Source organism: Andrena cerasifolii, chromosome 7 (assembly GCF_050908995.1).
Source record: "Andrena cerasifolii isolate SP2316 chromosome 7, iyAndCera1_principal, whole genome shotgun sequence".
In the NCBI taxonomy this organism is placed as follows: Eukaryota; Metazoa; Arthropoda; class Insecta; order Hymenoptera; family Andrenidae; genus Andrena; species Andrena cerasifolii.
In genome coordinates, this window is record NC_135124.1 from 10,885,105 (window position 1) to 10,908,370 (window position 23,266).

The 23,266-nt window shown below is 38.2% G+C and overlaps 3 protein-coding genes across 8 annotated transcripts in view; 2 read left to right on the forward strand and 1 right to left on the reverse strand.

Annotated features, from left to right (window-relative positions):
• The window catches only part of LOC143371323 (uncharacterized), a 238,357-nt gene extending 223,153 nt beyond the window's left edge, over positions 1 to 15,204 (forward strand). For 4 of the 5 annotated variants that reach the window (XM_076816336.1, XM_076816338.1, XM_076816340.1 and 1 more), the window contains 8 exons: positions 2,939 to 3,132; positions 4,653 to 4,916; positions 6,378 to 6,703; positions 7,013 to 7,170; positions 7,569 to 8,126; positions 9,257 to 9,429; positions 9,861 to 10,010; positions 11,158 to 15,204. In XM_076816336.1, coding sequence (XP_076672451.1) covers positions 2,939 to 3,132; positions 4,653 to 4,916; positions 6,378 to 6,703; positions 7,013 to 7,170; positions 7,569 to 8,126; positions 9,257 to 9,429; positions 9,861 to 10,010; positions 11,158 to 11,277 — 1,943 coding nt within the window. In that variant the 3' untranslated portion in view covers positions 11,278 to 15,204. The other variant, XM_076816337.1, reaches the window with a different exon arrangement.
• Positions 15,205 to 15,425: 221 nt separating this feature from the next.
• On the reverse strand, positions 15,426 to 18,670 carry LOC143371327 (uncharacterized). The gene is made up of 7 exons (XM_076816356.1): positions 18,409 to 18,670; positions 18,250 to 18,328; positions 17,648 to 18,170; positions 17,071 to 17,332; positions 16,914 to 16,974; positions 16,162 to 16,839; positions 15,426 to 16,094 (listed from the first exon to the last, which is right to left on the reverse strand). The coding sequence occupies exons 1-7, from the start codon at positions 18,436 to 18,438 to the stop codon at positions 15,721 to 15,723; spliced, it is 2,007 nt and encodes a 668-aa protein (XP_076672471.1). The 5' UTR covers positions 18,439 to 18,670; the 3' UTR covers positions 15,426 to 15,720.
• Positions 18,671 to 18,772: 102 nt separating this feature from the next.
• LOC143371331 (MICOS complex subunit MIC13 homolog QIL1) lies at positions 18,773 to 19,772 on the forward strand. 2 transcript variants are annotated; one of them, XM_076816362.1, is made up of 3 exons: positions 18,773 to 19,011; positions 19,076 to 19,235; positions 19,402 to 19,772. In XM_076816362.1, the coding sequence occupies exons 1-3, from the start codon at positions 18,956 to 18,958 to the stop codon at positions 19,564 to 19,566; spliced, it is 381 nt and encodes a 126-aa protein (XP_076672477.1). In that variant the 5' UTR covers positions 18,773 to 18,955; the 3' UTR covers positions 19,567 to 19,772. The 2 variants fall into 2 exon arrangements, with proteins under 2 accessions (XP_076672477.1, XP_076672478.1); XM_076816363.1 differs by having other exon boundaries at positions 18,814 to 18,969.
• The last annotated feature ends 3,494 nt before the right edge of the window (positions 19,773 to 23,266 follow it).

Consider the following 23,266-nt stretch of genomic DNA (forward strand, 5'->3'; position numbering starts at 1 on the left):
CTTGCTAGGATCTGAAGGTGGAAAAGGCGCGAACTGTGAGATATCAATTAGCGAAAGACAACTTTCACCGGGGTTTTGCATCGAGGTACAAAGGGACGAAGATCTTGGAATGGTTGACAGAAGCGACATTGCATTTTCACTGAAAATAAGCGCGTTTGATAGTTAAGTTTCAGACGTAACTTGATTGCGTTCAATTAGAATCATATCAAGTACCTATTATTCTTTTAATTTTTGAGGAAATATTTTTTGCCACAGCAGTTCCAATTCTCAATTTTCTTATTTTCTTTAAACAAAATCAGCGGTAAAAAGTAACAGGCTTTAAGACACCCATAGTGTTCCAATCAAATTAATTCGAAGCATTTAATTTCAAAGCTATTCTGCCGAACTCACCCACCCCTAACTGTTAAACCATCCGAATTAAATCTAATTCCTGAGCAATCTAAACGGAAAGCTTCCACGATGACAGTTCCATCGCCATGGTAAGCGGGGACGCAATCTCGCACCAGCCTGATTGGCACAGAATCGATGTCAACATTCGCTTCTGATATTACCCCACAGGACACGCGAGCAACTGACGTTCGTCTAATACGCTGTGACTATTCGAAAACATGACACAGTAGAATTCAAAGGGCTGCGCTCGCGCGAGCACGGTTTCTGGAGGTAAATACAGGTTAATTACAGTTGATTATAAGCTGAAAGTACTCAGCCAGCGGCCCGATCTCATCATCGAGCAGCGATCAGCCACCGTTTATATGGCGAGCAAACGCGAGACAGGATCAAGAGATCTAATCTCGGTCGAATCGAAGCGTATGCAAAGCGGAAGTCGGTCTTGACGTCGCGTCAAAGCGGCCAGTTAATAACCGAGGCCGCTTTTCCTGGGTTAAAGCCACACTCGTAGAGCAACCACGGATATTACCAACACCCCAAATCTCCGGGATATGCGAAAACGTATCGTTTCTCGTAGCACGACTGAAGTGCATAGGAGCATCCTCTTTGAGCGATTAACCATTCATTTATAGAAAGGAAATGAATTTTAGAGACAGCTTTCATTCATGATAATCCTTTTAATCATTGGTGGTATCTTGTGTTATTCGTGGAAAAAAAATGTTGCATTTAATTTTGTATTTTTGAGTACTAAATTCACCAGAAAATGGAGAACTTTGCTTTATGATAATGCCTACGTATATGTAAGGATTTGCAACACAGTAACGTGCAGAAATTCATATTTATTTCAGCATTTAGTACATATTTATTTAGTATTTATTATTTATTTAGTATTTAGTGTTATTTAATATGTAGCATTTATTTAGTGTTTAGTATTATCTAGTATTTATTTAGTATTCAGTATTATTTAGTAATTAAAAAATCAGTGGTTGATGACCTTTTCGTTGTATGAGTGAAGAATTCTAATTTGAGTTTCAATTTGAAAAATTCTAGTCGATGAAATGGCTCGAAATCTCCATTCCGTCGTATTTGATTAACCATCTGTAATGACCAACGATGACCGCGTAATTCAACGTCGGTATCGATTCTTAAAGTTCACGAAGCGTTTCAGAGGGCTCGATCAGCGAGCTCGTATGGGACATTCACGGTTTCGGAGCGATTCCAACAATGGTCGGCTCTTTTGGGAAGATTGACACTGCAGGATCCCGAACAATAACTAGGGAATGAGAGGGGTCGATTTGAATAGTGAACAAAGTGAACAATGCGCGCGATATGTCGCCCGGATCGGGTCAATATCCGGTAAAAGGCGAGTCGTTTCGAGCTAGTGCTCGTTCCATGTTAAGTCCACGACCACGTGAAGTTTAAAAAAAAAAAAAGAGAGAGGAAAATAACGAGTTCAAACTGCGACCACCGCAGTAACAGTGGCCAATTCTAGCGATCGCGTTAGGGTCTGGCTTTTGCTAGCTTCCATCGAACTTCATATGCTGATAAGCATTCAATCGCGGCCTAAAAAATAAAGTGAAGATTTCACTAAAGACACCAGAATATTAAAAGCAAAATTTATTTTATTCACACCAAATCTCCATAATTATGTATTCAGTACTACAATACTGTGCGGAAATTTTAAATTCAACGAAGCAACCCCTTTTCCACCAGGAAAGTTCGGGATAAAAGAAGTCGGGGTGCTTCTAAGTAAAAGCAATCTGGAATTAATGCAATTACTGGCCGTCCACCTGATATTTATACGTGTTTCGAAAGTGCCCTTTTACACCGCGGAACCGCCTAAAATTATGACCAACAGGGTGACGCCGTGCGCCGTGAAAGTTGCTGTAACGCCTGAAATATGCAGCCGGTGCAGTGACACCGCATAGAATAGCGGGCAGAAAGTAATTGTTCACGCGTCCCAGCCCAATTCCAAATATTAGGTCGTGCGTCACACCAGCGGGCCCTCGTAACTCACAAGCTGGCTACAATTTCGAAAAATCCACGGGGCAGGAAAAAACGCTTCCTTTGAACCTGGTTCCACGTATTTGCGCAACCACCCTTTCGTCTTTACCAACGTGTACCCGCGATACATTTCCCGTTTCCGCGCCTCCACGAATTTGTTCGACGCAAACGAACAAATAAAATCGAGGGAAAGCAAACTGTCGATCAGCCTCCGGTAGAGAAGCGATACAAATCGATTTCTCTCCGTGAAATCAGAATTCACGTAAAAAAAATTTGCATCTTGTTTATGTACTCTAAAACCGTAGAAATTTCTTCTTCGATTTAATTGCCGCGGAAATTAAACTCGGAAATTTGAACGCTACTGCAGGTCGTGAGATTGTTCTTCTCGAGATAAAAGGATTCATTTACTGAATAGGGAAGAATGTTCTCCGCTTATCTCCTGATTAATTTGAAGCAGATTTTTCCTCCGGAGGCTCCGAAGTAAAGCAAGAAGCCTGATTTTCTAAGAAGCTTCCTCGGGAGTAATTGCACTTTGTATCATTTCCAGAGAGCACGTTTCGAGTGACGTTGCAAAAGAGCAGCAGAGGACTTGGCTTAAGCGTTTCCGGTGGCGGAACTGCTGGACCAGTTAGGGTAAAAAGACTGTTTCCTCAACAGCCCGCTGCCTTGTCCAACAAACTTCAGTCCGGCGATATACTACTCGCTGCCAATGGGATCCCTTTGACTGGCCTCACTAATTACGTAAGTGGCAAAACCAAGCTCATCGATTCCTCATTATTAGAGACGATGATTAGAGGATTTAAAGGGAGATTGACGAAGTCAGTGAACTAGGCACGAAGAAGCACGAGAATTAAATGAAAATTAGTACCCGAACAGCTTCGACGACAAAATATAATTGATACCTAATAAAAAAAAACACTTGACCCTGCCACAGGCCCTGCCTGTTCGAGATAAATATTCAAAAATCAGTACTCGTGTACACAAGAAGGCGACATTTGTCTCAAGCCGTTTTCCTTCATTTCTATTCGCCCAGCTTAACGCGATGAGCTGGCTGCGACAAAATAGCGATTACTATAGCTTTAGATGGGGTCTACAGGCTTGTCTTCTCGTAGCTCTTAGAGATTTGCATTTGATTAGCATAATACAGCTACATCCGGAACTCGTGGCGCGAAGGTAGACGGTATCTTGACTACACTTGCCCGTTTGTCCCCCGAGAATCAAGGTGTAATATCGGTTTATGCTTTACCCCGTACACCGGGCTTTCTACTACAGTACAACACATCGATCGTTAACTCGAAAACATTATGCATAAATTTGGTAACTCAATTATAAATTGTATTATGTAAATGATAGGAGACTCAGGCCCAAGAAGATGCAAGGCAGGTTGCATCTTACATAATCTCATAAGGAAACCCTCCCAACTCGAAGATTCTGATTTTAATGAAACTTCGTGTGAATGTATAGCATATCGGAGTATGCAAGGAGCAATTTTTTCTGCGGAAATTCACTCTGAAGGGGTGAAACCAGCCTTTAAAGTTGTTTTACCTTTTTTCGTTTTTTAACATAACTTTATTTCTCTTTTGGTAGTATAATATAGCACAGAAAATTAAACGATTTTTATATTAACTTATATTATATTATATTATATTATAAAACATGATAACATTAAGGGCTGATTCCACCACCACCATCTCCTTGCACACTCCAGTATGCTCTGCAATCTACATTCACACGAAGTTTCATTAAAATCAGAATTTTCGGATTTTGAACGTTTCCTTGTCAGTCAAAATGATTTACGACGTTTATTTCCAAATCTAAATAACTACGGAACTCCTCTTCACTGCTCTCTATGTACACGTGCTAATACTTATTACATTTTCTTTCACGTAAAGGCCCGCATTAAATACTGATAAGTGTCTGAAGGAACAATGGCAGATTGTATTACCACTTCACGATAATTAATTGCAAGAATTACTTCTCACATTCCTGTCGCTCAACTAGTCGATTTCATTTTCAAACTTGATTTCTATCTTTCCTTTCAAATCATAATGAAAGCCCCAAGCCTACACTTGAATCATATCGAAAGCCCCAATACTCATACTTAAGGCAGACGTTAAAAAAATATAAACTACAAATAAATTTTGCAATCATAAAATTCGACGAGCACTTGCTTTGATGTTATGCTTGAACGACCCAAAGTTTCACCCGACAGCCAGGCTAGGACAGACTTTTAATCTTACTTCTGATGCAACTTGTTGCAGGAGGCCCTCGAAGTTCTACGAACGACACCCAGCACCGTGGAGTTGGTGGTGTGTCGACTTCCTGGTGATACGAATGTCACGCCACCCGGTTCACCCCCTTTGCCCCCAGTAAGACGTGAGTCGCCGCTGCCCCCAGGAAGACGAGAGTCCCCGCAACCCCCAGCACGGGGTGACTCGCCCCTACTGACGGCAAGACGCGAGCAGCCACCGCTGCCCCTGCGAATACGCAACCCGCTACCACCGCTGCAAATCGAGCCCTGCGGGGTAAGTAACTTTTAACAGCTTGCGTCTCGCGATCTACCAGATAGCAGAATTTCCTGGATCACTGAGTATATAAACTCCCCCATTTTCCACCCCCGGCCTCTAATCGATAAAATTTGAAATTTTGACAGTGCAATGTTAAGATGGATAAGATGTCTTTATGACTACTAACAGGAAAGATGATGGTACGATTTCCTCGTCAAGTTTTTTGAAGAAAATATTTTGATTATTTTTAGGAAGATATTGATACAATTAATGGAATTGAAGGATTGTGTGTTGTGGAATATCTGAAGTGGATAGACTACTGGAGCATATAAATCTTTGGTTTCAATTCTCCCGTGTTTCTGCTGAGCAAACCCAGTGGTATAACCCGTATTCATAAAACAATGACCAATGAATGCACTGTGAGCTGTTACGTTTAGGATCTCCCGGGAGGGATGCAGAATCTCATCGAAGTTCGTTTACAATTTAGATTTCGGTATCTCCTGCTGGATACGTAGCCTCTGATGCATTTATAACAAATCCCTCGTGTTTGTATATACCTACGTGCTTCCGGAAGCCGCTATTAGCCGCGAAACATCCGAAAATCAAGTTGTAGAAATTGCAGATGCCTGCAGCATCACAAATCTATATGGCAAACATAATTCTTCGTTACCATTGACGCGTATATCGTACACATAGTAGTATCAAAAGCCTTAAAAATTTAGAAACTTTTATGTCCTCCAAGTTTCACTTCTGAACAGCCCCTTCTCAATAAAGTTCACTGAATAACCCTTCTACACCAAAAAAAATTGTATGTTAAACGATTTTATTAAAAATGCACTAAAAATTAAAAAATAATTCTTTTCTTGTACCTACTACAATTTCATGGGTGTTTTTTTTTCACTTTAAATAAAATCGTGGAGCAGGATAGGTATCTCCCAACAAATTCATTTCGACGCTTGATGCTGACGACTTATTTACAAATATCTTTTATTTAATTTCAAATCGCAATGCGACTAGCGACTCAAACGCAGCGGCTTTTTGTCATTTCCCTAAATTTATTCACCCTCTCTAGATTATTATTTTTTTTTAAATATTGTATTGCCACCCAAACTACGCATGCCTGCAAATTTTCAAGGCAATTGGATCGGTGGAAATTCAAACATACAAACAAACAAACAGAGGATTTAAATAAGGAAAATGAAAAGAAACTACTACTTACTTAGTGAATACGTGGAATGGTGATTGTACAACATAAGAGACAGCGTCGGACCATGTCTAAAGGCTAATTCAGACACGTCGAGTAATTTAGTCGAGTAGCGAGTAATTTATTAATTTTTCGTGTGTGAACACTAAAATTTAGTCAAGTAGTTTAGTAAAACAACGGTAAATTACTAAATTATTCGCTACTCGACTAAATTACTCGACGTGTCTCTTCCAGCCTTGAATGATTAAACGAAATTCTTTTGTCATCCATTACAGGAATTCGACATAGAAATGACGAAGGTCGGTGGTAGCCTGGGCTTCACTTTGAGGAAAGCAGACAGCAGCGCGCTTGGTCATTACGTGAGGGCATTAGTGCGAGAGCCAGCATTAAGCGACGGCCGAATTCGGCCCGGGGACAAAATCGTCGCAGTTGACGGTGCACCATTGTCACCCATGAGCCACGAAGAGGCTGTCCAATTGCTGCGACAATGTGGCCCCACCGTGAGACTTCGATTGTACAGGGACCTGGCGCAAACTCCTGTCTCCGCGCTCTCACCAACAGAGCCCGATCATCCCCTCCGTCCACCGCGAACAAGTTTGAGGTAAACTTCTCCCTGTAATTAAGGTGCCCTCTCGCGATTGAACAGGAAAATAAATTTCCCCTGCATAATTCACCTTGTACCCGGTGCAATTGAAACTTTTGAACTGCGAGAACCTCCACCACGACTCGGAGCACTAATATCTTTTTTACATTGTTACTTTGTGATCCTTGGGAGATCGGTGTATTCTTTATTGGTGAATAAATAGTTGCTTCAAGTCTTTCATAAAGATGGGGCACTGTGTTCCTTGAAACTCCTTGTCTCCTTAACTGTTCTATGTGACTAACCGCTGCATTTGGGAATATCTTGCAGGCAAGAAGCCGTAGACATGCTCTGCGACCTAGCAGTCCGAAAACTATCACCAGGCACATCGAGCGGTTCGAGCTGCAAGCAGTCACCTGGTGCATCCTGCAATTTCTTGAGACGTCGTCGTAATGCCGCGACACCACCTTCTGTCGAAAGCGAGCAAGGTAATTTAACGTTCCATCTGTACCTTTTTATTATATCACCCTGGATCTTGATAAAGCTTAGACGGAACAGTCGAAGCCAAATCTTTAGCAAATGGTACCTACTCTAAACTAGTCACACCCTGCGCAGAGTTGCTCCCGAAAACAAAAATAAATTATTCCATAAACTTCAAGCCTCGAACAGTACCTGTCCCCTAACACTTTCACTTCCACAGCCCCCCATTTACCTACCCAAGACCTGTGAAACTCCTCCGTCCCTTAACAAACCTTCCCCCCAATTGACAACCGTGTGCAGCGGCGAACCACCTGCATGCAGCAAGTCAGATCACGTAAAACGCGAACTTCCAACGTCCCGACTTCCCGACAAAACGTTAGGCTAAGGGTGGCATCCGTCGTTGCAGAGAGTCTGGAGAAGCATCCGAGCGTGCACGCGACATCGACGGCCAGCCAGGCGGAGACGTCCGATTCCGACCAGTGCTCGATCAGGACGCAGATAACGAATTCCCAACCAAACACACCTGGAACCGACATAATCGATCCGCCCCCGCTCTACGACGTCTGCGACTCCAGCGATTCCTCCAAGGCACCGCCGCGGCCGAGTTTCCTCGACTTAACGGCGCCCCAGGGGAAGCCTCATTTTCAGTTCTGCAGCCTGGACTCCGATCTCGAGTATCCGGGTGGAGATGACGGGGTCGCCGCCGAGGATGTCCGGGGCAAGGGGACCGAGCCCGATTACCAGAGAAGGGAGACGAACGTTTTGTCCGGCAACGAGCACGACACCGATCTACCATCTGAGCCAGCCTCGATGCCGCCGGTGCTCTCCTCGACGAGCAACTCGAGCACCGCTGCATTCAGCTACAAGAACCCAGCTTATCAAAGCGCCAATCCAGCTTGCGGCTCCGGCATCGACGCCACAACGAAAAATAAGGCTACACACTCCAGCGACCAGGACATACCAGGTGATTCGATGCTCTTATTTATTAGCGATATCTGCATTTATTCGAATTGCTCTTGCGCTTTTGCTATTAAGGGTGCTTTCGTTGTTGTTGCTCGGTGTCCTAGTTTGCTGAGGGACGCTTCGGGTGAGCGATGGTTCGATCAGCTTTTGAATCGTCTTGAATAATTGTCTGGGTGATAAATTAGTAATGGGACATGATTCTGACAATGCTATTGCATTTCTAATTCTGGTAAGAAGTTCTTATTTGAGCGGTTAAAGGAACGAAAGATTTGTGTAGATTTGGAACGACTTATTGAATTTTAGTATCTATTCAGGCTTTTAGAGATTTGGAGGTTTGAGTAGTGTCGAAAGCGATTTGATGAGGCTTGAAACTCGCCAACATTTTCATATAAAACTGCTACGTCCTCGGATTAAATGCCATAGATCTTTGCTCGCTCAGAGTTTTGAGAAGAACAAATTTAGTTAGGCAAACTTCAAAGATATATAATTTTAAATATATTGTACAAAGAAAGATCAAAGCAATCATACTTTTTTAGATATTATTTTAAGACAATTTCGAGGAGAACACGAGTGAAAAATATTGAATACTAGGAGGTCGTGCATCTTCTTTCTATGTGATGAATGATTAATAGAAGTTTTATAACTGCTGTTAGCTAACGGTTTGTGTGCTTCATTATCTTATCTGTTGAATAGTAGCACACAAGCGTGCAATATCGCGTTACTACTACGCCGAGTCACCTTGATTTTGCGCAGAACTCGGGTTGTATTAGTCGCGAGTGCGAACAGCAGTCGTAGCAGTTGTTGAATACTTTTATGCCACATCGACATATTGTATTATCTAATCTCTCATACCGTACACGTACCTGCACTACCTTTCTTCTGTCGCGACAGAGTTATACTAGGCTGGTTTCTATTAAAAAAATAACCACCGTGCGCATATTTCTACTACTTTCGCGTGATTCTATTATGTCTGCTAACTCCATGTAACATAATTAACAGTGGCAAGATACACTTTATAGAGGGAAAATCGATGGAATAATACAAACATCTGTTAAGAGTGCGATTGAGTCGAACAACAGCTTGCACGGCAGCCTGATGCAGAATTCTGATTCAGTTTTGCATGTGACGCAGGGAGAATCTTGGGGGCAGAAGATCCCGGTGGCAGCAAAGGGTTGTTGAAGTGGAAAGGCGTGATGTTCGCCCCGGATGATGGAATAGATGAAACGGAAAACGAGGAAGAGAGAGTCGGAAGAGACACCACGGATTCAGCTGTCCTCAGCGAAGAACTTGAACAAGGAACTGAGGTAAAGTTCTCCCCTCCAAATTGCAGCGGAGCGTCGTGCATTCAATTCCTTCATTCGTAAATGTTAGAAACGAATTAATGAAGACAATCTACAAATTTCAAAGTATTTCTTCGGTCCTCGAATTTTGAAGACTAACTCTTACTTGCGACAATATTTGTAATTCACTCCTACTACTCATCTTTCCTTCGTCTTAGAAATTATTCTTGTCTTTTTCAGACGGATCATAAATAACGACGTATCAATCGTTTGTCTTCTCTTTTTTTTCCAATTTTTTTTTAACAAGTAGAACACTGGATAATCGAGACTATAGTCTCTCAAAGTACTTGAGAAAATCGAAGGTTTTGTACGATCAAGTGAACTGTGCATCGAAGCAAAGATGATGGTTTCCCATGAATTTTCAGGTGGAATCGTTATTGTCGTTATTGTTAAAGGTGTTCATGGTAGAGCTGACTCGTGGGTGGAACAGCCGACTTGGGTTCAGCTTGCAACCAGAAGGGAACCATACGGTGATATCGGTAGTGCATCCTGATAGCGTCGCAGCCAAAGATGGGAGACTGAAGCAAGGAGACGTGCTTCTCATGGTACAGTAACGTTTCATTTCATCTAAATATTGTCAACAGTGGCGGATTTAACAAGGCGGCCGATGAGCAGTTGCCGCCCCATCTTTAAAAAAAATATGCTTTTGTGCAAACTATATTTTTTTCTGTATTACTACACTGAGCTCGTTTCTAGTAAACTACCTCTTCATTTTCCCGAAAAATGGGCCCCTGAGAACGTTTGCCACCTGGGCCTTTTTTCTTAAATCCGCCACTGATTGTCAAGAAAATAAATAATTAACGAAATCTTCAGAAATAATATAAAATGCCAGGTTACCTTTCGCATAAGCATTCTTAACATTTACGTACTGTTCGAAAGTACGTACTGTAATTTTGTATGTTAAATATTCGTTTCTATAACAGATTTCTGCATGCCTCTCCGCCGTAAATTATTTTCATCAAACGATATTTCAGCAGCTTCGAGTTACCACCACGATTAATTAAATTCATCGTTACATTCACTTCTATAATACAGACCACGCGAATTGCGAAATAAGAAAGTCCCATCTAAACCCAGCAGCCATTCGTGATCTACGTTCGTGTGTTAATACGCCGCGTAATTATGAAACTAATGAAGTCAAGAGCGGAACGTACGATTTTCCCTTTTATTAAACGCGTCTTTTTATGAACCCAACATCCCGCTTCCTTGAAATATGAATTCGTTTTACGCGAGGAAACCGCACGAGTTGCTTTTTTTTTTAAGACCAAAGACACGAAGAAAATGTTCCATCATTCATAGCGGAGTGAATGCATTTTCCAGGCAGATGAAATATGGAATATCGCTGTCCCAAGATTTAATTGCAACTTTATCTTCTTTCATTTACACCACTCAAATCCACAGTTAAATGTTTCGCTCTTAATAATAATACCAGCAAAATTCTAAAACAATATAACTGCTTCAGAAAAGATATTGTAAAATAAGAAGAAATTGGCATCCATTGTTTATTTAATCGCCAGCAAACGGGCACGAACTTAAGGTCTTCGCTTCCTTGAATTAAAAATAGCAGTACTTTCAAATCCTCCATTTCATCCAACTGCGTCGAAGCGTTGATAGTCGAACATTTCAACATTAATATTTTTCATGACCGAAAGGTGGTGTCCACTGTTCAATATTATTTCCCTTTCATTTCAGGTGAACGACGAGAGCGTGAAGGATATGACGACGGCCGACATAATAGATCTGTTGCGCAAAATACGGGGTGCCATAGGTATCACGGTCATGAGACGAACGAAACGGGATAACGTAACGTGACGCTAGTCAGGCGTAAAATAGAGGAACCCGGGTAAAGAGAGGAAGAACTTTCGCGTCCGTCGCTGCAGCGCGTTTCCCATTCTCTAATATTGAGCACAGTTTCGCGAGACTGCGGTACGAAGGTCGGATTCTTTGCGCTTGAGCTCGAGCAAATCGAGTTGAACTCGTTAACGGATGGCTTGTCCATTAACCCTTTATACAATATACAATCGTCGCGTCGATCAAGTGCAATATAAACTCTGTCGCGACTGGACCTGTAAATAGAATCTACGAAAAGCCTTAGACACGCTGTGGTGGTTTAAATAATTAATTCTAATACACTTCCTCTCGCAATCATATTCAACTGAACTGCAGCTTAGGTAGATAGTTAGTAGATCACTCATCGAGCCAGGTTTAAAGCTGCATTCGTCATGACACTCCAGGTAATAAAGAATGAAATCTATATATATATATATATGAAATATATATATATTGAAGAGATTACTATTAATGTAGAGGAAATCAACGATATGCAATTGAAGTGTATCGTTCTAGGCGAACCTCTCGAAGGTCGTTTAAAGTAATAAGACTGCTTTAAAAAGGGGGAGATACCGTGACGGTGACGGGAAGCATGGTTTCCATGTAGGTATTCAATCGATCAATCTGAAAATATTATAATGCGAGTCTTTATTTTTACGGAATTACTTGGAAACGTTAAGCTACACGTTAGAGTATATACTCATCGTTGCAAAGTAGGATATTTTTGTAAACTTTCGATCTCGAGGAGTTCATCGAGCTCTCGCGAGGCTCGAATTAAAAAAAAAATTCTATATATCGCGAAAACTTTATATTGTACGTTGTGTAAATATCCTGGAAAGATTATTTGAAGCGTTTCGCGCGAAAGCTTTGATGGAAGATATTTCAAGTCCCCTAAGAAGTCTTTAGTAGAAATTGGACTATTGAATCTGGGTAATTTGCGTTAAGAGTTACAGAGAGGGATTGGTATAGCCGCGTATCAATTCGGTGGGTGAAAGATGTATGTAAAAATGTTTTTACGAATTCAGTGGAAAATCAATGTTAAAGCGCGAAGGTGTTGTTACTCGAACTTAAGGAACATGTTAAGTTGTACGGCGTATTGAATCAAACTAGTGCGCAATGGTAGCTATGAACTTTTGGAATATTGAAAACGGATCTGGAGTTCGGGATTGAAAGTTACAAGAAACAAAGAAAAAATATAAAAAAGGCACTCACCGAGAGTTTGGTTCACTATGCTAAGCAGCGTAATATCGTCCTGTAGCGTGTTAGTCGAAATTTTAATTAAACGATTAAAATGCATGGTTTCAAAACAATCCTACGGAAACTACAACCACTTCTCGACGATCCACAGATCGTCGACCCCGATTTATTCTAACTACATCGTGATAATCTTTCGAAGGAAATAACGAATATGTCGATGGAAACGAATCGTAGAGATAACATATAATTGCAGGAATAATATAAATAATTTTAAAAGCAGAATTTCTTACTTAATATCTACGAATCCGTGGATACCCCCCCAGGAGGGGGGAGTAATCAGTGTTCCTTAAATTAATCAGCGAATTCGTATGAAAACAATCGTTCCAAGTGCAATAAAGTAGAAGATGAATCGAACTCGTTAATCAAAGAGTCAATCAAAAAAGCCGCGGGAAATAGCGACACGCAAAAAAAAGTGCAATCTTTAATGTGTCGCTGAAACGCCGGGTCTGTGTAAATAATTGTAAGATAGTTCTCTCTTCCTTTTTTTAATTTTACGTTTCCAACGTTCGACAGAGACGTAACTCGAACATATCGTTGCGAACTATGCCCCGCATGCCTATACGTGTTCTGTGCGTACGATATTAACGCGACTAAGTTAACGTTTATTATAATTACTCGCAAATCACGAAGTACTTACTGAATCGTATAATCGCGAGATTGATGCGCCATACTTTCTGCCAAATGACCGCATACTCGACACCCAATTTCTTGTACATACATACTTGAATTTCGGTATTAGACTTGTTTGGTATATAAACGAAATCGAGATGCTGCTTGAAAAGGAAGTATGGCTATTCGATGCGCGGATTTTGGACTGCTGTAGCATTGTTAACTAGTGTTTCTTACCGAAACAATACTATTCGTGTATATTAATCGACGATAAAGAGGAACTATATGAAATACAATCGTTAATCGTGCGATACTTAAGTTCTGTGTAGTGGAAGTCACTGGAGACCGTTTCAAATTCTTCGCGCCATGCGCGTTCGATACAATCGAAGCGCAGTGTGTTCTTGTTAGTATGGCGCCGGATACGAAAATTCCACGTAACTCTAATCCTTTGTTAACTATGATGTTTTAACAATTGGAGGAAAATGTTGCCTATATCTCGTGCTTCACAACTTTTACTTTCTAATCTATAAAAAATAGTTTGACGATTAAGGTCGTTTTATTTTGAAAATAGATGTTACAGTATCGTCACACTATACTTGCATCTTTTAAAAATCAGAATCATCTAATAAGGTTTATATTGAGAAAAATAAAATTAGAAATACTGTCGTTACATAAAATTTGAATTTTACATAGTTTCCTATCGGAAAAACGTTATGTATCGTTCACCAAATTATGGGGAATATTCTTACGAAGTTTTTGATACACTTCGTTTGTGAAGGAAAAATTGGATCGCAAGATTTCGAACGTTACAAAAACATTCATCCAGTGTTTTTTCAAGTATCAAAGGATTTCCATGAATTTCTATACACAGGAAGAGGAATAGACCCGCTTGCAGTATATTTAGGAGTGTAGTAAACGTTGAGTAACTACCTCGCGTGATGCCATACCATACAGCAGTGGTTCTTAAACATTTTATGCGCAACCTTTATCGCGAAAGCCTAAATCCGTAATCTGATAAATGAATAAACGAAGCTGTAGCGTTAGAGTAAAACATGGCAAGAATAATCTTAACAAACTGGAATTTTAAATCTGCCGGAAGACGATGGACATATTTTTGAAGATAACTTAATTTTTTAAATGTAATCGTTAAGGGATCGAGCGGAATGAATTATTATTTTCAAAGTACATAAAAATGTGCACAATTGCATTGCAATATATAATAATGTAAAAAAAAATTTAATGAAGAGTTATACTTGATACAATAGTTTATCAGTTTCGAATTTTGTTACATTGACATTTTGTTTAATACAATTATGTACGAAATAATGACAGATAATCAATTATATTAAGGAGAAATAATTATTTACCAAAAGGGACTTAGACACAACGAGATGATGTTCGGGAGTACCTACTCAAATCTGGTTTCGCAAAGAATAGTTTCAGAAACACTGCCAATTACGAATACCACTTAATTATTAGCGCAAGCCACTTTATGCCGTAGAAAATCTCATTCCTGTAACAATGTTGTGCTTGTATTTATTCGCAGGAGAGAACACATACGATATAAAATGAAATATATTAAATCACCACCCATAAGATTGCTGTAGACCTATTGAGAAAAAAAAATTGGAATAAAGTGTTTCGTGAATGTGATAGCTGTTCCACTAGAATATTAGAAGCCTTCAAAGTTCTATGAAATAAAAGGAAAATTATATTCGAATCTATCATGCGTATATAAAAATATGTATATGAATATATAACTATATATATTGCATATAGGTATATATACGATGTACATGAGATTAAATGTATAAATGATACCAAAGCCTACAAGTAATAAAATGCATAACAAAGACAGATATTTTATGCGTAAACAATATCAAAGACAGCTATTTTAATGTTAAGTGAGGCTTCTTACATTGTTAATATCTATACGTACGCGAGATGTAAGTTTGCGTTTATCGTCATTTTACCATTGTTGATCCCTTTCTGATTAAGATACTATGATATATTCAATAAAATTTGGTGTCTTTGATGAACAAATTTTCATTCCTTCTTTTCAGGGTATTCACTCGAGCCTGGGAAATAAACTTTTTTGTACGAAGAATAAACAGAAACGGAATCGCGAGGTTTAGAGATTGAAAAGAATTCACAAAGTCTTGGTGGTTAATGTCTGTTTTCTTTCACATAAGGTAGTTAAAATTATACATCATAGTATATACTAAATACACAACAAAAGTCATGGTCAATCGTAAAACAACATATAATAGAAAAGTAATTACATTTTTAATTGATATATTACTGTATAATGTTTCCTTTCGTGATACAATATTTCGCATTTCGTAATATATTATTCAAACTTGATTAATTCATAAATGTCGACCTAAATTCAATTTAATTCGTATTAATCTATTTACATATATTTTCTGTCGCAAATACATGCCACAGGCACTTTTCGAAAGCATAGAAACAGAAGTCCATATCGTCGTGATAAAAATCGATATATAAACTATCAGACTATATACTTACAGCTACTATACAAAAACTTTTACCTCATTCTCACAGAATATTATTCTTAAGCCTCGTTCTGACTGATTTCCTCACCACAGACGTGTCTTCTACGACACTATTCGTTACTCGTCTCCTTATTCGTGATTTATTTTGCGATCTCCTCTGCTCGTTCTGATTCAAGGCACTCACAGGTTCCTCGTTGTTCGACTCGTCTGTTTCGCTAGGGTAGCATTGCGATGATTTCTTAATTTTCTTCTTCATACTCGATACGACTCTATCGTTTTGCGCGTAATCGCGGCTTCTCTTTCGGAGGGAACGACTCGCCCCGCATTCTGGGGAGGAACTTATATTCTCTTTCTCCAGATTCGACGAATGCACTATGCTGCTGTTTAAATACCCATGATCGATAGCGCGTGATTTCCCTGTAAAAACGATCCCTACGTTCAACCTTTACGTCGTCCCATAATTTCGATGCGACTGATTACGTACCATGATTAGATTTACTGTCGATGCTGTCGTTACTCGACAAGTCACAAAGTATATCCTGCAAACCGGGCGATAATCTCTCGTTCGCCTCCTCTTGGTCAGAAACGTTATTGGAATTAGGCTCTACTTTGCTAATACTAATGGAATCCATCTCTCTCATTTCGTCCTTCACAGATGGCTTCTCTTTTCTTTGTAATAGCATTTTATACTTCGTTGCATTACACGGGGTCCTTGAGCCACTCTTTGGTACGTTCTTCCCGTTTGGGGTATTCATTATTGGACGTGATCCTTTACTAGTCACGGAAACATCGCTGCACGCGTCCGAATTGCAATCCTCCTTTTGTATTCTCACCATCTCACATTTAATCTTGGAGACATTGTTGTTGGAGGGAGATAAAGAAATATTAAGAAACTGCTTCGGATCGGTGCTAGAATACATTTGCAATGGGCAAGAAGTGTCGGAGTCAGAGTCCTGAATGTAGACACCAGGATTTATCGACTGAAAATCATTCTTTTCGGTCACCGAATCGTCCGAAGTTTCGGACACTATCTCGCGCAATGGACTCTCGTGGCCTTCTATGCTCTCGTTCAATAAATTTCGCCTTACAGACGGTTTCCTCGGTGAATTAATAGTCTTAATCTTTTTGATTAAAGACTCGAAACTGTTTTTATGCGTTTCCACTAATAACAAAAAAGAAATGAAGTAAGATTAGGATGATTGCGTTACATCGGCTAGTGGAAAAGTAGAAACTTACAATATTTTTTTCTCTCGTCATCTATAACATTCTGCTCTGTATTTCTATTGATTTGCAACTTCTGAAATAGTTAATGGTTTCGTGCCATAAATCAAAAGGTAATATTTAGAGGTGTGAAAAACGATGAAATGCATGAATAAAAAAGCAAGGTAATTACGTTCATAAACACTGATGATTTATTAATTTTTTTCTCAAGATTCTCTTCATCCTCGCATTGTTTAAGTAACTCTGGAATCGATCTTGGATTCGGTTTGTCGCATTCCGCGTTATACAAAACAATATATCTTTGCAATCGAGTTTCCAACGCCCTTCGATCCCCTTGCGATGACAAGCCAAATTCTTTTGACTTCTTTCGTAATATAGCGTCTTTCATTAAAGTAAATACTAACTTTGGCAGTGGCTTACGTTTTGAGTCCATTCTGTAAAGGTAATGCCAGTGAATTATATTCTTATTTAATGAAATGTATAATAAGCTAAGAAGAAAGGGGAAACCGGATTAACGTGTGTCCATAGGTAATAAGTGTGGGATTGGTTTTCTAACGCGAGGCGCTCGAAAACTTCATTTTCAAAGGCCTGTAATTTTGTTATTCGAGGTGATGCAGCAAAATGGTAGTAAGAAAAATGTATATTTTATTGTTCCGTATAAGATCCTATATTTACATTATTATTTATAAAGGTGTATTATAAAAATCAATGGTTTATTAGCAAAATAATATACATGCAGTAACTCTTACATTTGCGGTTGATCCTTGTTTGCTTCTCGTTTTAAACAATCGTCAAGATGTCTATTTATATTGGTTTCTGATATAGTAACTTTGCATACCGGACATATAACAACCTTAGTGTCTTCCATATTTGTTACAATTAAACGTTTTGAACTTTTAGGTGTAAACATTAAAGGTATCTTAGGTCTCCCACTAGTGCTGGGGCTACATAAATCCTTTTGAACATTAGTAGAGGGTGATGCATTAAGAATAACATTCCTACTAATAATTTTATTTTCTTGTTTATTTAAGTGCACCTCCTTTTTCTCGTGTACCAACTTTGGAGAGTTCAAAGTAATATCCCCTTTGTCGCTTTGCACAAATTGTATTTGAATTTGTAAACATCTTTTTAATTTATCTTTAATTCTCAGAAACTGGGATATAATTTCATCTAGAGCTTTATTTATCCTCAAATCCTTCTCAAAAGTTTCCGCAAAACAAACAGGACATTGTGTTTTATAATGTAAGTACTTTCTGATACATAAAGAGCAATCTAGAAATTAAAATTGAAGCAATGAAACGAAGTGTTCTATTAAATACAGGCTATAGAAAAGTAAGAAATTCTATCTTACAATTGTGAGAACATGATGTTGCGACGGAGGTTTCCATGTACTCGTAACATATTCCACAAATTAACAAATCCTCTATATGCTATGAAAGAGTCCACCAGTTTATATTTTACTTATATTATAAACGAATAAAGAATTGATATAAAAATACAGAACTGTTACCTTCAATTGTATATATTCCTGAGGCCACATTATGCTATATTACACATATATATAAATGAATTTCGAGGTTAGGCTAAATTATCATCTTTCCAATGAAATTCCATTATTTATTATATGGAAAGCAGACAACTCGATAAATAAATACGAAATCATAAGTCACTCGTACTAAAAGTAAACACAAAATCTATAAATATAAAAAAACTGGAACGAAAGTAACATTAGCATTAAAATCCCGCCGTATTAAGGCTTGTGCACAATAGAAACGTATCAGATGCAACGTAAGTCATTACAATTTCCTATAAACTTGTCTTCCGTTATCAATTTTACATATTTCAAACGCAAAAGTACTTTGCACTACTTTATAAATCGTTTAACTATTAATCAAATATTTATACGTATGCAAAGGTATACAAGAGGTATAAAAATTGAATGAACATCTTAATTTAACCAGGACACCATCTAAAGGGGTTGCTTATATAATTTTTCATATGACAGTCGAAGGAGCAACTGGAGCAATTGTGTTAAAGTAATTTATATTATATATACGATGGGTTTGATCCGGTTAGTACGCGCATTGAAATTTGAAGATTCGGTGTCGTTATGGTACAAGCAAGTTATCATGCGTACATAATAAGATCGAGATTTAAACTCGAGGTTATGTTTTCAGGTTTACAGTAAAAGCCACTGTTGTGGGTGGTATAGTATATTACACCTATCACGAAGGTTTGTGGTCGAGACCAGAGGAAACTGCTAAAGTATATGGAAAGATATCTACCAATATTGCTCCTTACGTTAATCACGACTTAGTTAAGGGAATAGTAAAATCGGTAATATAATTAGTTCTGTTATATATTTTCATAATCGTTATTTTAAATGAATATGTCATAGTTTTTGAAAGAAATATGCAAAGGATTAATGCTATAGGTTTTTGATTTCATTGCTTTGTGTACGTGTTATTTAAATAGAAGCTAATGTTTTAAAAATTATATTTAGCTTCCTGAAAGGCCACAGATTCCATCAATATCTGGGTCAAAATTATGGAATGATGGAGTCATGGTAAGCATAAACTTCATGGCCAATCTACCCAGTCATATGGCTAGGGGGGCCTGCAGTGCTTATGGGGCTGTTAAAAGGCAGATGGCAGATCTCAACAAATAGGTAGAAAATTAAATCGTGTATCATATTGTTAGTACCATTTTACATATTTTGTGTATAAATTATATAGCTGGCATCTACAAATAAGGTGATTATTTATTGTATTCCTCTGTTCACTTTGTATAGATTAAAACTTATACAACATTGTTATTTATTTTATGTGACATGCTTTTTATAAAAGCGCGTGAATAATAAAGATACTGTCGAAGGCATCCACAATTCATTGAAAAACGTATGTATTTACGAGTATATATGTAGATAGATAAGTGTTTAACGGTTTTGACGAGAAAATTCGCGACCCAGCAGTAGTCCTAGACCTCGGCACATTGCCGAACAGGATTGCCAGGCTTTTCCCTACGCATAATAAAGGGGCACACCTACAGTAGTGACGGTATATACGTGTGTGATGACGCCGTGACAATTGCGTTCGAAAACCTGGCAAACGACAATTTTGCCCTGACGCGACTTCAGGGCTGCCTTTATACTGTCGGAGACCCTGCGCGCAACATTATTATGGGGCCTCGAAAGCAAATCTATTTCTTCGGTGAAATATGCAGCTGCCTATATATAGGGAACAAAATTACCCCAACACTTTTTTACCTCGTTAGCGGAACACTCACGTACATGAATTTTACGCAATACTATTAGTTTTATATTCTAAAAAAAGTACAATGTATCAGAGGCGGATTTAGGAGCTGTTTGTTCCTCTCTCGGAGGAGGCGAAATATGTAAAAGTACATAAGTACATTTTTTAATGTTCCTTTACAAGATTTAAAATCCGCTTGTAATTTATATTTTAATATCTCTATGTGATAGTATAGCCTAAATAATTAATAATTATTTATACAGAATAATACAGAATGTCATAATATTTTTCTATTTTATTACTCTGGGAGGGGGGGCGTTCGCCTCCTCTGGATCCGCCCCTGCGATGTATTATGTACTTCAAATAGTGGCGGGAGGCTTTACAAATTTTTCAGCCGCCTCTAGTTTTTATATTATGAATTTAATATTTAAAAAGAAGTATTTTATTTTGCAATTACAACTATAATGTTTTTTATATCGATCTCATGGAGACATTGAATAAATAGTACTTACATATGTATTATGTATGGTACTGTACCATTGGTACGTTTCTAGTTCAGTACATGTTTTTTTACAACCGCCGGTTTCTTTAATTGTAATTAAGTATGGTTACATTGTTACAATTACTATCTACATACGTGTATAATTATACGTGTATAACAAATTAATCGAGTTGGTGGCGCAGCGGCTACAACAATTCAATTGTTTGATCACGATTCCACCTATTATTCGAAACACATCATGCGCAGCGCAACATAGGCGATCATCGCTGTAGAATTGGGAACGACTGGTAAGAAACTCCATACGAAGACTTTAATCAAAAAATGAATAGATTTAAAATGAGAATATTGTTGTTTCTGACCTTACCCAACCCTAACCTTCAATTTATAAAATAAAAAGATCCTCTTATTCACGTATTACGTCCAGTAGAAGAGAATAAAGGATCACAATAAAACGAAAACACATTCGCCCTTTAACCTTGCTGTTCTGTTAGAGTTTATTTAACGCAATCTATTTTAACGCTATATGCTTGTATTCTGGGGTAGGAATAATCGAACATTCGAAATTTCACATATGTAGTGAGTGTAAAACGTATTCGTACAGCGATCAATTTAAAGCAAACCTTTGTATATCCATGTCAGTAATAAACTTTAACGGAAAAAAATGATTAATACATATTCTTCGATGTTTGTAGAATAGATTTTGTATAAATGAAATTTCATTCCCCTTAACATTTACAAAGATATTAACAAAAAACAGATAAACGTGCAGAAATGGATGTGCAAAAAGTATTCGTACAGTTAAATAATGAATTAATAAAAATTTTTTGTCCAAATATTTCCAATTCACTAATGCAAACAAAATTCGAAATATTTGGGTCCAAAACACACTTCACAGTATGAAGAAAAGAGAATACAGTGTTCAGAATAGAAAATTGGCAACCTACAATGAAATACTACAGGGGTTCTGCATATGGCTAGGGCTGTATGAGTGCAATTGGAATGGAATCTCCACATTTCATCGATGACAATATGAATCGTAGATTTTATATTGACATCCTGAACAAGCACATCCATGCTAGTGCAAATAAAATGGGACTTATTGACAACTTTATATTTACCCATGATAATGATGCAAAGCATTCTGCATATAATACTGGGCATAGGGTTTTATGTAACACACCAAAATATTTGAAAACGGTACCATAATCACCACATATCAATCCCATAGAGCATCTGTGGGATTATCTGGACAAAAAAATATGTAATCATAATATTACATTTAAAGAAAGTTTGAAAACTGCTCTGCTAGAGGAGTAGAATAAAATGCAGCCTGCTATAACATCCAAATTAGTAAATTCCATACCAATAAGCCTCAAAGCTATTATAAAATCAAAAGGCAATCTCACAAACTATTAAAACATTAAATATTTAGTTTATTTCCATAATTTATTAATTCTTTATTTAACTGTACAAATGTTAAGGGGAATAAAATTTTATTTACACAAAATCTATTCCACAAACATCGAAGAATATGTATTAATCATTTTTTCCGCTAAAATTTATTACTGATATGGATATACAAAATTTTACTTTCAATTGGTCGCTGTACGAATACTTTTTACACTCACTGTCTGTATCTTTATTTCATATAGAAGGAAGGGAAGAAAGTTACATTTATTCTTACATTCTGTCAAAGTATTCCAAGTTTAAGAAATTCTTATACCTGAATAGAATATTTGACAATCGCAGCTACTGACTCAGTTTTCAGTTATTCATGAATTATCAGATCTCACCATAAGAAGATTGCTGTGTCTGGAGACCCGTAGAGAGATAGGTGGAGTCAAAGTTTTGTTGATCTGCTTTTAGTTTAGACATATAACAATCACTGCACGCTCGTAGATCTGTAAAATCGCCTTAGGGACTTAACATTGTTTAAATAGAGTGCCGTTTTCCTACCCTTTGTCTAAATTAGAGTGGGATGGTATCCCACCATCACTTTCTTCCATAGCCTACTATATCAATCACTAGAAAGTTATAATTGACATCCACTAATGCCAGTAGTACAGATGAAAATGTCATTTTCTAATTCAAAAATATTGATTCGCTATTCGCTGGAGCTTGAATATTTACATGTTTTACATCGATTACTCCTAAACAATTTGGAAAGACAGTACTTATTTCTTAAACTTATTTCTTTCCATTTTTCTCTGTTTGGAAGAGGCATAACATCGTACATTATTTATTGGACTATTACTCTACATGATTCAATGTACAATTGTGGATGCAGTGGAGTTTTCAATATGATAGTTAAGGTGGAGGAGCCAATTAGTGTGCTCTTTTGCAGGACTTCTGGAGTTCCTCCTGCGGTAATCCGGCTTTGCCGCGGATGACGTTCTTTCCGAGATTTCTTGTGGGAACACATGAAGCGATTTAATTCAACTGGACTGGTACCCGACGACGACTGGGTAAACGCACTGAACAACGGTTCTTTTGGACGGCTAACCAGTAGCGATGACTTTCGAAAATGGAAGTTGGAGCCCTTCGACTCGGAGTATGACGACTTCGATACGGAGTATGACGACTTCGACACCGAGGACGAGGAACCGATTACGGAC